This window comes from Arachis duranensis, chromosome 4 (genome assembly GCF_000817695.3).
Source record: "Arachis duranensis cultivar V14167 chromosome 4, aradu.V14167.gnm2.J7QH, whole genome shotgun sequence".
NCBI classification, from domain to species: Eukaryota; Viridiplantae; Streptophyta; class Magnoliopsida; order Fabales; family Fabaceae; genus Arachis; species Arachis duranensis.
In genome coordinates this window covers 102,250,492-102,266,881 of record NC_029775.3, presented here as the reverse complement: position 1 = coordinate 102,266,881, position 16,390 = coordinate 102,250,492, and the positions used below count along the sequence as shown (strand labels likewise).

At 33.5% G+C, this 16,390-nt stretch overlaps 1 protein-coding gene across 2 annotated transcripts; it reads left to right on the top strand.

Moving 5' to 3' along the window:
- Positions 1-828: 828 nt before the first annotated feature.
- LOC107472135 (uncharacterized) lies at positions 829-3,367 on the top strand. 2 transcript variants are annotated; one of them, XR_002369730.2, is made up of 3 exons: positions 829-1,511; positions 1,594-1,721; positions 1,839-3,367. XR_002369730.2 is itself a non-coding variant. In XM_052261125.1 (2 exons), exon 1 carries the CDS (start codon positions 929-931, stop codon positions 1,493-1,495), a length of 567 nt encoding a protein of 188 aa, XP_052117085.1. In that variant the 5' UTR covers positions 829-928; the 3' UTR covers positions 1,496-1,511; positions 1,594-1,739. The 2 variants fall into 2 exon arrangements, 1 of the variants encoding a protein (XP_052117085.1); XM_052261125.1 differs by lacking the exon at positions 1,839-3,367 and having other exon boundaries at positions 1,594-1,739.
- The last annotated feature ends 13,023 nt before the right edge of the window (positions 3,368-16,390 follow it).

The following is a 16,390-nucleotide window of genomic DNA, read 5'->3' as shown; positions in this document are numbered from 1 at the left end:
AATGTTCATCAAAAATCTTCGAACACTCTTCTATCGCACAGAGCTCATCGCTGGCGCTCGCACTCTCTCATTTGTCGCAATGCCTCCGTCAACGCTGCCTGTAAACCCCGAGTAATTAGTGAATAATTAGTTAATAAATAATTAGTAATCAAATAAATCATAAAATGGAATTTTATGATTTAGAGAGGTAGAACTAATTAAAATAAGAATTTTGACACTAATTTTAAAGAATTTAGCCCAATATTAGGCTGAACGAACCGAATCGAACGAACCGAGCCCAACTTTACCATTTAATAAAGATGGCTTCAGCCATCTTCTCTCTCCTCATGCATGCTGAAACGCCGGGAAAAAAGGAGAGGGGAAGAACATAAGCTTCCAACCCTTGTTCTTGTTTCTAATTCCAATAACTTTTGATCCGAAGCTCCGATTGCCGTACCATTTGCGGCCACGTGTAAGACCCAGAATTTTCAAATAAATCTTATTATAAATTATTTTGTATCATTTAAATTATAAAGTTGGTAGTTATGAGATAATAAGAATTTTATATAATTCAATTTTAGATGCTTTATATTTATATCATTTAATACTTTAAGTTAAAGATAAAGAAAATTAATTATATTATTATATATTTTCAATTAGAGTAATTTATTGAGAATTAATTAGTATTTTTATACTATAAATACCATTTTAAAGTAATTTTAGAGATTTAATTAGTTTTTCAAATATTAATACTTCATACTCTAATTTTATTAAAATTATTTTACTCATATTAAACCCAAAATTCCCAATTTCATAAGCAAATCCTAATCCTAAATAAACCATTTTTCCTTTACCCAGATGAAACCCAGCTGCCGCCTTACTTCCTTCAGCCACCAAGATTCCTTTTTTCCCAAACCTTCCCAAACCCACGCAGCAAAACAGCAAACTCATGGAAGAAAGAAAAAAAGAGAAAGAGGGAAGGAGAGATGGGGGACTGAAGGAAGAGAAGAAAGAAAGGGAGAATGGAGAAGAGAGGGAGACGACGCCGGTGGGCCTCACTGCCACCATCGCCGTCGCTGTGCCGTCGGGAGGGAGATCCGAGAGAGAGGAAGAGAGCACCGATGAGGGAGAGCGTCGGGGAGGAAGTAGCTTGCTGCCGCCTTGGCGTCCTGCTGCTCGCGTCATCACCGCCAGCTTCGTCGGATCCTTACCGCCGAACCCGTTCTTGCCGCCGCCGTTGGAATCACGAACAGGGGAAGGAGAAGACGCGGGCCAGTGCCGCGAGGAGGAGTGCGACCCGCTACACAACGCTGCGCCGCCGTGTGTTGTTGCCGTCGCCGAGCTCCCATGGTTGCCGCCGGCAAGATTCAAAGGGAGAGAAGCTCAAGGAGAGAGAAAGATCGGCGGAGGAGGTTTTTGTTCGAGCGGCCGTGCCTCCACCGCCTTTCACCGTTGCAGATCCGCCACCGTCCACCGCGCCGCACCACGCCACGTCGCCGCCGGAAACTGCTACTGAGGCCTAAGTCTGTTTGGTAAGCTCTAATCTTGCCTCAGATCTTCTTTTCTGTTAAGTTGGTTCTACTGTGAGTTGTTTACTGAGGTTGTTTGCGTCAGGTTATACAGTCACCACTGTTGCTTGTGTGGCTACGCCGTGGTGATTATAGCTGCCGCCACAGTCACCGCCTGAATGCCCTGGAATTTCTATTGTCTTGCCCAAATTCAAGTCTAGTGTCACTACCCTGGTTTAACCTTTTTCCCTGGTTCTATTTCACTTTTACACGCTAACCTGCCTTGGTTTCATTTATTGTTTGTTCTGGTTTTAATTCCATTTTAATTTTGGTGTTGCCTTGAACTTTCAGTGTTGTTCCTGCATTTAATTTCATCAAATTCGAATCCTGCTGCAACCATTGTCATTACCGTAGGAAAATTAACGCTGCTGCGAATTAGGAAGGAAAGGGGATTGTCGCGTTTAAATTACACGATCTTGGCTAATCAAGGTAGGGGTTTTTCTTAAAATCTAATTCATATTACAGAGTTGTGATAAATAGATATTAATGTGAGAGAACATATGCCTGTGATTATAATTGCCTTCTAAATGTGATTTTTGCTGGACTGAATGACTGATTGCTTGACTGCTTGAGTAGTTTGTGGTTGCTGAAAAGAAATAAGTTTGGAAGGTTATTTAGTTGATTATTATGAAAAATGGCTTTTCTTGGTTTTGAAGCTATTTTTGATGATGTAAAGGAATTGGCTTTGGAAATGGTTTAATTTTGAGTTAGTGACTTTATAAATGATTTAGTATTTGAGCTGGTCTGATTTTAAAAAGAGGTTTACTATGGGCACTGATTCGCTTTGAAAATTATTTGATATTGGAACTAGCCGAATCTTAGAAAATGATTGAGGTTTTGGAAAGGTTTGAGAAATGTTTGGATGGGACCCGATCAGGGTGGCAGAATCCGAGTTTTAGAGGAGATGCTGCCGAAATTTTATAAAACTGAAAGTTTTGTTTGAAGTAATTGTTTAAAAAGATTTAGTTCTTAAACGTTATTTGTTTCGGATTGATTTATTTAAAAAAGAAAGAGTTATGTTTTGAATTGAGATTGTTGATTAACGGAAAGAAGGATAATGAGGATTGATATGAAATATGATTTTAGAATGAATTTGGAAATGGGATATGAATTGATGAATGATGGTGATATTGAAAATGGCTTAGATATTGATGAATGATGAATGAATTGTTTATATGGCTTACGAATTTGAAATATCTGAGATACGAGGTTCCCTGGATTAAGTGCCGTGGCTTGCCACCACGTGTACCAGGTTGAAAACTCGATACTCTGTTGACCCTACGATGTAAGTGTGTGACCGGGCACTATATAAATTCCCGGGAATGTTAACCCCATTGAGTAATATTGATTATTTGAGAAAAAGCTATGCATAGACTCTTGGGGATGCACGTCGGGGGACTGTCTAAGTACAATTCAGACTTGTCGGGTTGGCTGGATAACCGACAGATGAGCCTCATCAGCCATAGGACAGGCATGCATCATATGCATCTGTATGCTTTGCTTGGGTTTGAACTTGTTTTGGTTTGCCTAATTGCTAAACTGTCCTTAACTGCTACTTGAACTATTTGCTGTAACTGCTTCCTACTTGTGTTTTCCTTGTCTGTCTTGCCTGTGTTTGTCCTGGCGTGTTACATTTGAGAATAGATTTAGGTGCTGAATTAATGATTGTGTTGTTTGATTGCGTGGTTAGTTTCTGATTGAGATTTGCTTATGAGAAAAGGAAGACTTTGGATTTCTGAAAATATTAAACATTGTTTCTGTGAAAATGTTTTAAACGATTAGCTGTTGGATTTTAAAAGGATTCATAAGGCAACGATAGTCACTGAATTTGAAACATTTTCTTATTAAATATATTCTTATGACAACTTTGAAACTCCGTGGTGAGACCATGTGGTTAGGTTCTCACCCCCCTACAGCTTTACCTTTTCAGGAACCTGATGAAGAAGCATTAAGAAGAATTGTACTGCGTTTGGTTTATATGTTGTTATATTAATTAGTTTATTTTCTTCCCTCGTCTTTGTTATTACAAATTTGTAAGAGGGATAGGAATTGTATGTTTTATTTGTATATACTATTATGAGTTAGTATATAAAGAGTCTTGTATATGAATCTATGCTTGTTTGTATTTTTTTTAAGATTAGGTATTAATTTCCGGTTTTCAAAGAAATCAGCGATACAACGTCGAGTCACAGGCTCCTATTTTAGTATTTAGTATGTAAAGTAGTTGTAATACTTCTTGCTATCAGAGTAGCGCAGCCGGAAGCGTGATTTTGATAGTGAGGGTGTTATACCACGCGTTTACCATGTCGAGTTCTACAAAGCCTAGTAGTTAATTTGGTAAGGAATCCACTTTTCAGTTTCGATTTTCTCTTCCCCTAATTTTGAAATTCAATACGTAATTATGTTGAATTTTGTGTAATTTCGGTGTTTAGGATCGAATTAGCTTCGTGGACTTGCTGGGTCTTGTCCCAATTTCGCGTTGGTAAGGTGAGAAACGCTTAATCCTTTTCAAGTTATCTAATTAGTAAACCCTATGGTAGTTTTAGTGTTATTTGGTGAAATTAGTTTGGATTGTGTACTTTGGAAACAAATTGATGGAGTTGGAGACTTGGTATTGGACTCTGGGGGGTCGGAGACCTATTTGGGGAGACTTTGAAAATTTGGATATCGTGGAACGGTAACAAATTCTGACGTTCCGGGTTTTATAGGAAATCGGTCAAGGTATGGTTTAGGTTTCTCGTATTTAATATATAATGTTCTGTGAAAACATAGGCTAGATGACCATAGAATAGGTTGGAACGTATGAGTATGTTTAATGATTAGCACCCTTGATATTGATTGCTATTTATGATGATAGAATGTTAAGTGATAAGTTGATGATTTTGGCGTATAGTACGTTGAGTTTGAGTTAGGTTTTAAAGAAAATTGAGGTTTTGAGGTTTTTTGTAAAGTTAATTTTTGGCCGAATTTTGGTGAGTCATAACTCGGCTTTTAGACCTCCGAATATTTTCAAACTTATTTTATATGAAAATTGGGTCCGTGAAGTTTACGCTGTTCGAAGTATCAATGAAAAATATTTTAAAACGAAAGAGTTATACACTTCGGAAGTTTAATGCAAAAGTGAACTTCTGCAACTTAAATATTTTTGCTGGTCCTGCATAACTCGCGTACGCAACCACCACACGCGACGTGGCCATTCCATTCGGGTTAGGCGTCTCACGTACACGGGATGGTGCGTGTGTACGCGAGCAAGTAATTTTAAGGGGTTGGGTATGTGACCACTTGCACGCGATGCGACCGACCCATTCGGGTTGGGTATCTCGCATACACAAGCAAGAGGATGCGTACGCGAGTGAGGTTAAAATGAGCCCCTGCGTACGTGACGCCCCTATTTTCAGCAAATGAGATTTTTGTGATTTTAACATGCTTTTGAACCTCTAAACCTCTATTTTACACCCTATGACCCTAGAACTGAGTTGTAAGGATAGTTAAGAGGATTTGAGCTAGGAAGGTGAGGTAACTTAAAAGTGAAGAATGGTCTAGAATAACTGAATTGAGATGTTAATGATGAGATTGGGGATGACTGTGTGTGACCGGAATGGTCGAGATGTGTGTGTGGCCGGAATGGTCGAGCGGGCAAGGTTTGAGTGCGATCCCGCTTGCTTGTTAACTTGAAAATGTATTCGGATGGTAAGTTGAGGAGGGAAGTTCCCTCTCTTGTCATGATGGGAATGTGGGGAAGGTGAAAAGGCATCCTCCTTCGTATTGTTTCCCCCACATTCTTCTCTAGTTGCAAGGTGGAAAGGTACTCTTCTTCGTATATCCTCCAGGAGAAGGTTGAAAGACACACTTCTTCGATGTGGAAAGGCATTCTCCTTCGTTTATGATCCTCCTGGAGATGTGCAACCTAGAGACAAATGTCTGGATTAACTACCAGATATCTCAGGTTCTGGCGATTTAACTGACACATGAACTCACGGCCACTGTTGTCCATTGATGATCATATTGAAGCCATTTCACAAGGAATCAGCGAAGATTATGCTTTGTTTCTTAGTTCGGTTATATCTAAATATGATTCAATAAGCATTCTTAGTCATGAAGACATGTTGGACAAATTTAGAAAAGTGGACACAGGGATATCCAATCTAATTTCACCCAAACATATAATTCTTATGCTAGAGAAAATAGTAGAAGCTTTTCTAGAAGAAGAGGTAGAAGAGCAGAAAAAGGTGGAGATAGATTTTTCAGATTTCAAAGATCATCTCCATCAAGAATTCAATGTCAAGTTTGTAGCAAATTTAGACATAACTATTTCATGTTTTCACATATTTGACCATCAATTCTAATCAAATCAGCCTAGCATAGATTCTCAAAATTCAATTTGAGCTCTTCCACCACCACCATCCTCATACAACAATCCTAGAGCATATACGGTAACTCCCTCCATCTTTTCTGAAATATCTTGGTTGCATCACATAACTCCAGATCAATCAAATTTACTCACTGCTTCTAAATTCATATGTTCTGACCACATCCTTTTAGATAATGGATCCGGTACTAGAATTGCTAATTTGATTTTTTTGGATACTAGTCAAAAGTTTTTGCTTCGAAATCTTATACATGCACCTGAAATGTGTGAAAATCTAATTAGTGTTCAAAAATTCGAAAAGGATAATGATTGTTATTTTCAATTTCATGATGATCGTTGCTTTATAATTTCACAGGCCAATCATCAAATTCTCCTAAGAGGAGTACCTAGAAATGGAGTCTATACTTTTGAACATATTGCTATTTCTTGTCCACATAAAACTGATTGTGCCTATATTCGTTTTTCTACTCTTTCTTGTAATAAAGCACATAGTAGTGATAATATTGTTAAATAAGATCAAGATGCATATATAGTACAAAGTATTCTCAATATCTACAGTGGCATGATCATTTAGGACATGCTTCATCTAAAGTACTGAATCAGATTCTTTCAAGTTGTAATATACAAGTTTCTTATTCAACAAGTAATGATACTTTGTGGCTAAAATGCATACTCTCCCATTGATAATAATTGAACTGCAAATCTCAAATGGCAATGTTCTTACTAAAAAGGATACAAGTGTCTTACACAACCTGAAAAGATCATTATCACACACCATATTTTATTATTCTAATTTATTTCCATTAAATACTGCATCACCTATTCCTAAAAAATTTACTCATATATACTTCTTTGCCTTTGCTATTTTGTAGCCAATTAATTCTCATCATCCATCCTCTTATCAGAGTCTCAATAATTTCAATGATTCTCTTTTGGTCTCATCACCTTAGCATAACACTTCAGTCCCTTATTCTTATTCTAATCATCCATCCTCAACTACTATATCTCAACCACTTCCACTAATTCTTCAACAAATACTCATCACATAATCACACGGTCAAAATTTGAAAACTCAAAACCAAAAGCATTACTTAGTACAACAACAATATCTACAGAATGTTCCTAAGACAATAAAGACTTTCCTCACTCTTGCTCATTGAAAATCAGCTGAAGACAAATACTTGGGTCTAGTTACTCCACCTCTTAATAGCATCATTATTGGCTCAAAATGGGTGTTTTCCATCAAAAGGCACCCTAATGGCACTATTCTTCAAAACAAAGCAAGGTTGGCAGCTTTGGAAAATCATCACATTGAAGGAGTTGATTTTGATGAGGTGTTTACTCTTGTCATCAAACCACCATCTATTCAAGTAATTCTAACTCTATTTCTTCTAATTGGCAAAAATACTAATCTGATTTTAATAATGCATTTTTGAATGAAAAATTAAATGAAGTTGTTTATCTAAAGCAACCTCTAGGTTTTACAAATGATAAACCTAACCAAGTGTGTAAACTTCATAAAGCCAAGCTTCTCGAGCTTGGTATATTACTTTGTCTACAACTCTTGCCAATTTTGGTTTCAAAAGCACCCGTTCTGACCCATCTTTATTTGTATTCTTGTGTATGTTGATAACAATTTAGTCACAAAATAGATTTCACAGCTTATGCACAATTTGAATAACATATTTTCTTTAAAGAGTCTTGGCACTTTTAACTGTTTTTTAGGCATTGAAGTAGAAAAACTACCTTTAGAAGCTTATCATCTTTGCCAATGTCAAGGGCAGCAATGAGTGATGCTAAACCTGTCCTAACTACCATGATTTTACATCTAAAAAGCTATCACATCATGGATCAAAAGCATATGAAAATCCTACACACTATCGATCTATTGTTGGTGCATTGCAATATTGTACACTAACAAGACCTGAAATTATTTTTTTAGTAACTCAACATAAGTTGAACATTGTTCATATATATGGGCTTGACCAAGTTAGTGACATCTACAGTAAACCATTCTCTTTTTCGATATTCAATAAGTTGAAATCCAAGCTCAAGATCACTTAAAAAGTGTCTTTAAACTTGAAGAGGGCTGATAGGAGTGATAACAAATTAAAACAGAATTAGATGTCAAAACTGATTTTGTTAAGAGTAATGTAAACTAGCAAAAAAAACTTGGTTAATAACTTTCTTTGGTTTAGATTTTGTTATAACAACCTTCTATAAAAAGTATTTATTAGTTGTATGATAGACAAGTGAAATGAATAGTACAATACTCTTTTATAGATCAAAAGAAAAAACTATGTTTTTATTTATTTACAAATAACTTCAATAATAATTCATGGAGTAAATTTTAGTAGGTGTAGTGATGATAGAGAAAGCTTCCAAAAAGTGATGAACCAACTGTGAGCAGTAATTTCATTAGCTCCTTGGAAACAGCAGCAGCAGCGAAGAAAGTCACATTCCATGAATAATTCACACCCTAAACCAAACAAAACAAAAACAGAAATACCCCATATATAATTCCACTTATGAACCACTCTAAAATAATAATGCATAGTATATATATAAAAATGTTTTGAATTGGATTAAAACAGCCACCTCACATACATCATCATGGTTGTAAATAGTAGAAGCAGCATCATGCTTGTCCCCCAGTTTGTTATAGAAATGACTGGTTTCCCCATAAAAGAGTGAGATATGCATGGGTTTGTCCTTTCTTGGGCTTGATCCAGAAACATTTTCCTCGTACAGAGGTGTTTTCTGAAAAATTAAAAAAGTAATAATAAATGAAGATCAGTGGTAAGAAAAGAAGAAATAGAAAAAATAGAAAGGTACTTACACAAAGTAATATATGTAAAACCAATCATGCTAGGTACATGTCAAAATCAATAATCACTAACTATTAAAACAATACACACTAACTATATAATCTATGAATTAATCTATTAATGAGCTTCCTTAATTATTCATGATTTTTTACATACCAGAAGATTAACATGCATGCATGAAAATTAATAATCAACAAACTATAAGTAGAAAAGTAAAGCGTAGAAAATCGCATGACCTAAGCTGTTCAAGCTGATATTGATGATTTGATGAACTAGAAGGGATTAAAAGAGGAAGAAAAATAAGTTCTTCTCATTGTTGAAAAGAATGAAAAAGCCCATTTTTAAAATATTTGTTGAGTTATTACACCTTATATACTATGTCCTCTTTATGTATTCTCATTAAAAAATAATTACAATGGTAAGTCTATTATTGATAAAGAAATAATTTAGGTAACACCCTCCCGTAAGCTAAAATTGTGTAAATCTAACAATTCTAGCTTGGAAACATTAGCAAGAAAAGGACCCGGTGGCAGAGATTTGGTAAGAAAATCAGTAAGTTAATATTTGGAACGAACTGGCATAAGATGAATGAGACCAAACAAATATTTTTCACGAACAATGTGACAGTACACTGCAATGTGTTTCATTCTTACATGAAAGATGAGATTGTTAGCAATGTGAATAGCTGACTGGTTGTCACAGAATAGAGTGATAGACTTTTGAAGCGACAAACCAATGAAATTCATTAAAAAAGATAACCAACTAGCTTCACAAGTGGCAACAACAAGAGACTTATATTCAGCTTCTGCAGAGGACTTGGCAACAGTGGTTTACTTTTTACTCTTCCAGCTAATGAGAGAGTTTCCAAGCATGAAGCAATAACCGGAAATAGAGCGACGAGTATCGGCACAGGTAGCCCAGTCAGCATCGGCAAATCCAGTAAGATACAGATTAGAAGTAGAGAAAAAGAAGAGACCAGTTGCAGGTCGGCCTTTTAAATATCAAAGTACACGAAAAGCAGCCTGTAGATGAGAAGTGGTTGCACAGTCCAAAAATTGGCTCAAATATGCCACAGTATAAGAGATATCGGGTCTAGTGTTTGTGAGGTAAAGGAGTGGGCCGATGAGCTGTTTGTAAATAGTGTTGTCTGTTAAAATAGTACTTGATTCTTTTGAGAGTTTCTGACTATAATCAAATGTAATAAAGAGAGGCTTGCAATCTAGATAACCAAAATTCCTGAGAAGGTCCATGGTATACTTCCGCTGATAAATGTGAATTCCAGAGTTAAAGCGTGCTACTTTCATTCCCAAGAAGTATTTGAGATCACCAAGATTCTTTATTTTTCTTGATGGAATTGATTTCGCCAATGTCATTTCCAGTTAAAACCAAGTCATCAACATATACTAGAATGATAGTGAAGCTTTTAGATTATTTCTTGATAAAGAGTGAATGATCATCAAAAAACTACTTATAACCAGCATTCACAAGAGTCTGAGTGAGTTTAATGTTCCATTGCCTGCTTGCTTGCTTAAACCCATATAGAGACTTTTGCAATTTACAAACCAAACCTGGTTGTGACACAGCCAAACACGGAGGTATCTTCATATAAACTTTCTTATTCAAATCTCCATGAAAGAAGGCAGTGTTGATGTCTAGCTATTTCAAATACCATTTTTTTACCGCTGCTAATGCTAACATTACTTGTAAGGTAGTCATTTTGACAACTGGACTAAAAGTATCACCATAATCTACTCCTTGCACTTGAGTGAATCCTTTTGCAACTAGCCTCGCTTTATGCCTCTCTATGGTGCCATCGAAATTGAATTTTATCCGAAAAACCCATTTGCAACCCACAGCCTTCTTGTCTTTTGGAAGTTCAGTGAGACACCAAGTTCTGTTCTGATCTAAAGCTGTCAATTCATCTTGTATTGCCTTTCTCCAACATTCATGTGCAGTCACTTCCTCATAAGTGCTAGGTTCTTGATTTGAGATGATGGCTAGAGAAAGTGACTTATATTTTGGGGTTAGTTTATCACATGACAAGTGTTGCGAGATATGGTATAAAGAGTTAGAGTTGGCAAAGTTGCTAGAGTGAGATGTCTGGGTTGTCATACAATGATAGTCCTTCAAATAAGCAGGCGGTTTCTTGACTTTTTCAGATTTTCTAGTAATGCAGTCATGTGTGATGTCAGAGTGTTGTGATGCAGGTGCGTTGTTAGTGTGTGGTGTGGTAATGGGTGCAATGGTGTGAGAGACAATTGGTGAGTGCATTGAACTTGAGAAATGTTCATTTGAATCTGTAAGTGTGGTATGTGTGGGTGATTGCAAATGATGTGTGGATGGTGTATCATATTAAAAAAGATCAATGCATTGTGGAGTTCGAGTAGGTACCACAGAAATGTCAGTGCTAGTGGAATGTAAAAATGGAAAACGAGTTTCATAAAAATTTATATTTCTGGATATGAAAATTTTCTTTGATTTTAAATCAATAAGTCAAAAACCCTCTGTTCCTAATTTAAAACCGAGAAAAACTATTTTTTTGGCTCTTGGGTCTAATTTTGTTCTTGAATTTGTTAATGTGGATGCATATGCAAGAGAACCAAATACTCTTAAAAAATGAAAGGTCAGGTAAGTTACCATACTAAAGCTTGTAAGGACTAGCATTATCTATATTAGTGCTGGACAGCCTATTAATTAGGTGAATGGCGTGAGCAACTGCGTATTGCCAAAAATAATGTGGAATTCCTGATTGAAATAGCAGTGCTCTAGCAACACCTAAAATATGCTGGTGTTTTCTCTCTACAATACCGTTTTGCTTTGGTGTTTCTACACAAGAAGTTTGGTGTAAAATTCCAGTTGATGCAAAAAAGAATTTTAGAGTGAACTCTGACCCATTGTCAGTCCTTATACACTTGACTTGTTTTTCAAATTATACTCTAACAAAATTCACAAAATTAATAACTAATTGTGATGCTTTAGATTTGGTTTTCATAAAAAAATCCAAGTGAATCTGCTCTTGCCATCCACCACAGTAAAAAATACATATGTCCTTCATTTGAAGGGACAGAAATAGGACCCCAGATATCCATGTGAACTAAGTCAAAACAATCTTTTATTTCAGTCGTACTAAGATTAAAAGATAATTTCTTTTGTTTTGCAAAATGACATGAATCACAAGGAAGTTTTGAAGCAATACAATCTATAAAAGATAATACTTCTTCAGAAAAATCAATTTATGCATGGGTATGTGTCATAATCTAAGATGCCAAATGTTGTTGTGCTCACTGTGTGAAAGTGTGGTGGGATGAGTAGTAGTCGTAGTTGCCGCCAATGAAGCTTGCTTTGTTGGAAGAGGGGGAAAGTGAGGGAATTCTGATTCTCTACTCATTGTATATAACCCTTCTATACACTCAGCAATGCCAATCATCTTTGATGTGGATCGATCTTGTATCTCACAACACTTATCATTGATTAACAGTTGACAATGTAAGTTTGAGGTTAACTTTGACACAGAGATCAGTTTAAAATCAAAAGAATGAATGTATAAAATATTTCTGAGAAAAAAATTTTAGAGAATGTGATTGTGCCAATGATGGTGCTAATAGTTTTTGTCCCATTTGACAATATTACATTGATTGGAGCAATATTTTGAAAACTTACAAAATCTTTTAAGTTAAAAGTCACTTCATCTGTTGCACCGGAATCAATGACCCATAGTGAAGATTTTGGAGTGATAATACTCGTAATTCTCGCATTATAATGCAATGGTTTTACCTGGAGTGGAAGTCTGAATCGAATTAGTCAAAATTTGAGTTGCATTATGAAGTTGTTGTTGCACACTTTTGTCTTTGATAAACCCTAACAAGGCAAATCTCTGCTCTGGAGTGAACGATCTTGATATTCCAGTGTTCTCTTGGAGACAATTAAGTTGGGATTGTTTGTCACTGAATATATCATCATGCCCCTCAGTGATCACGTGATTGACGGTGGTGTTATGTTGCTGCCGTTGATAAAAATGGGAGGAATACTCATGCTTCTTATAGCATACATCTTTTGTGTCGCCTTGCTTGTTACAATGAGAACAAGTCAATGTAGCTCCACGACCTCTACAATAACAGGATCTGTTTACCATGTTCGTCATTTTGAGAAATCAATGAATTATAGAGTAATAAGGATTCAGATCTTCTTCCTTCCAACTCGTTGATCGGAACAGCTATGTTCATCAAGAAAGAATCTTACGAAATAGCCTCTCATCAAACTCTATTGGATGAGTTTGAAGAAAGGGGTAAGAATGGGAGAAAGAAAATGTCGAAAGAAAAATTAGGGATAGAAAGAAAATTGTGAAATTGGATTAGATCTCAATTCACAACTTTTTTTTAATTTGATTCACAGTTTGGTTGCTTTCCACGCTCACCGCACCATGAAGAAAATCTCATATCCTAAGCTGTTCAAGGTGTGATGTTGATGGTTTGATGAACCAAAAGGGATTAAGAGAGGGAGAAAAATAAGTTATTCTCATTGTTGAAGAGAATGAAAAATCTCCGTTTTAAAATATTTATTGAGTTATTACATTTTATATACTATGTACGCTTTATGTACTCTCATTCAAAAATAATTACAATAGTAAGTCTATTATTAATAAAGAAATAATTTAGGTAACATAAAGCACAAGGTATATTATTATAAGTGATAAGACGAATGAGTAATAAACATATATCTATATATAATTATATACCTCACATGAAAGAGTTGTTGCTAATGCTACTGGAACTGTTGTACCATACCTCTCAGTAAAGATACAAGGGAAAGTAGCCATAACTGTAAGCAGAAGTAGAAATGGAAGCAAACTAGTAGCCATAGCTCTGAGGCTTTAATTTTGACTAATGGATTATAGATAAATAAACTAGCTAGTAAATTATATGTTGGAGGCTATACATATGAAAGTACAAATTTAATCAAATCCCACGTAATTGGGTCTTTTTGAAAGCTGAGAATAATGCTACATAATACTAATAATGCTATACTAGTTACTTTTCAACTTTATTATAGTCATTTCCCAATAAATAAATTAATTCTTTTAAGTTGAAATTGTCTAGCTAATTTCTAGAAATAAATTGTTATTTTCATCCTTTACGTACCCTTCAATCTTTTACACCCTTTTTTTGTGTTGAATAGACGGAAAAATTTTTGTTTTGCACTTAGAACGTTTGTACGTCAAATAATAATATGATGCTTTTGAAACAATCTTTATTATGTGTATTTATTTAATTTATTTATAAATTTATTTATCATTATACTATTTTAAAGATATATTTTTTTGGATTTCTCTAAACTAATTTCATTGATATTTTCAAAGTATGAAAATAAATAATTTAAGAATTAATTCATCCTCGATTTGAGTTTTATTTTAGAATTTATTATTGACTAATAAATTTTTACATATATTATTATTTATATTATTCCTTTATCAATAATAGACTTATTATTATAATTACTTTTTAATGAGAGAATAAAAAATTCTTTTTTAAAATATTTATTGAGTTATTACACTTTATATATTATGTATTTTTTATGTACTTTTATTAAAAAATAATTACAATAATAAATTTATTATTAATAAAAAAATAATTTAAGTAACATATATATATAACAAAATTCAAGTCTTATAATTGAGAAAAATAGTTTCATTTCATTTTAATCCTTTGCTGGGTTTATTATTCAACACTTGTCATAAAGGAGAGCATAAAGTTGAGTTTACTTGTCACAAGTATCTAAATGAGCCTGAGCCTGTACTATATTAAAATTTTGATGAAAAGAAATACAGACACTTTAATAATTATATAATAATTAATAAATATTAAATAAGATAAATTTTAATTAATTTTTTTTATTATCAAATATTTTCATTTTGGTATTGTGTTCTTATTTTAGTCCTTCAATGCTTCAGTCTATTATAAATTATTGTTAAGGTTTTCATGCATTTTTTCTTCTCTTTCCTCGTTTCCTAATATAAATAAAATGTAGCTATCAACAATACGGAGATAAACATTACCCTCAAAAATAAAATTCTAAAATATTTGGATTACAATAAAAATCAGCCTGCTCGATCTTAAAAGGATAGAATTATAATAATGGATAAATATAAAAATTATAGCTTCAAAAAGAATTAACGTTACTACTATATATATAGATAATAAATAGTAAATAAGGCTATAATCTCCTGCAGGAAGTTACAATTTGATCATTTGTGTACCAATTTTGTTTCCTTTCAATAATTTCAGGTATATATATATATATATATATATAGATAGATAGATAGATAACGCGTTTTCATGGTTTTTATTTTTAAATGTTATATTTTTATATATAAAGTAACAGAACCATGGGTAATGTCCTGTCATTTTAAAAAGCTACATAAATTTGCATTTTGATAATGTTATGCAAGGATTTTATTAATTTGGAAGGGAATATTATTATATTGTGCAATTATAAATATTTTTCTATCATTTTATGTGATGGCCTAAGTTATAAATTATTTTCGAGACGGTATCTCCGCGATTACATGGAATAAAACCGATTAATCATCAATTACCTGATTTTCATTATATACAAGTGTAATTATTCGTGTCATGCACGTGATAAAATCGAATAAAATATTAAAATAATAATTAAATAAAAATAGAAAGATAGTATTATAAAATTCATAAAAAATAATAATAAATAAAACAAACCTCTAATAAAATTTTTATTAAAAATTTAAATTGTAAACAAATTAAAAAATTAGTATTAGAGTCAAATTAATAATTTTAATATAATTCATTTAATCTATGTCACGTGTCAAAAATATAATATATTATAATTTATTCAACGAATGAGATCAAACTCTACGTTTTAAACGTTTTTGTCTGAGTATTTGTCTCTGACAAAAATACCAAAACAAAAAATATTGTGACATTGGACGATTTTAATACAAAAAAAACGTTAACGAAGATTCTAAATAAAAAATTACGTTGGGAACGGTTTTGATTTTGACCCTCAACGTTAGGATTATTATTATTATTATTATTATTATTATTATTATTATTATTAAAAATATTTTCGATTGATAATTGATAAGTAGTTTAATAATACATTAAATATTGATTTTATATAACTATAATAAAGATATTTTTTTAAATTAGTATAATTATGCATTATTACTTAAATACTAATTATAGTATAAGTATAATAAAGATATTTTTATAAAATAAATTTAAAAGAGAAAATAATGCATTTATTTTGACGGAAAAATGGATTCAAGAGAAATCGACACCTCATTTTTATTAGTGGTGAGAAAACCAGTTTTAGTGTAAATACAAATTACTTTGATATAGTCTACATCTAACCTACTAATCGTATAATAAAGGTGTTATTTAACTTATTATCATCTTATCATACGTAAATTAACTTGGAAATGAACTAGTTCTATTCCACGTTATAGGTGTTAACATCAAAGCAAAATAGCCGAAAATTTCTTAAGCAATGAAGCAGAACCATCGTCTTGGTTGTCATAATTTCCATGAAAAGCATGCTTTAATTTGAAATTGAAGGTTCCAATGGAAACAGGCAATAGCCAATAGTTGAATGACACGTTTACTTGTGATAGT

Excerpts from the sequence above, each read along its gene's own strand:
- LOC107472135 (XM_052261125.1), top strand. The coding sequence starts at position 929 with ATGGAAGAAAGAAAAAAAGAGAAAGAGGGAAGGAGAGATGGGGGACTG.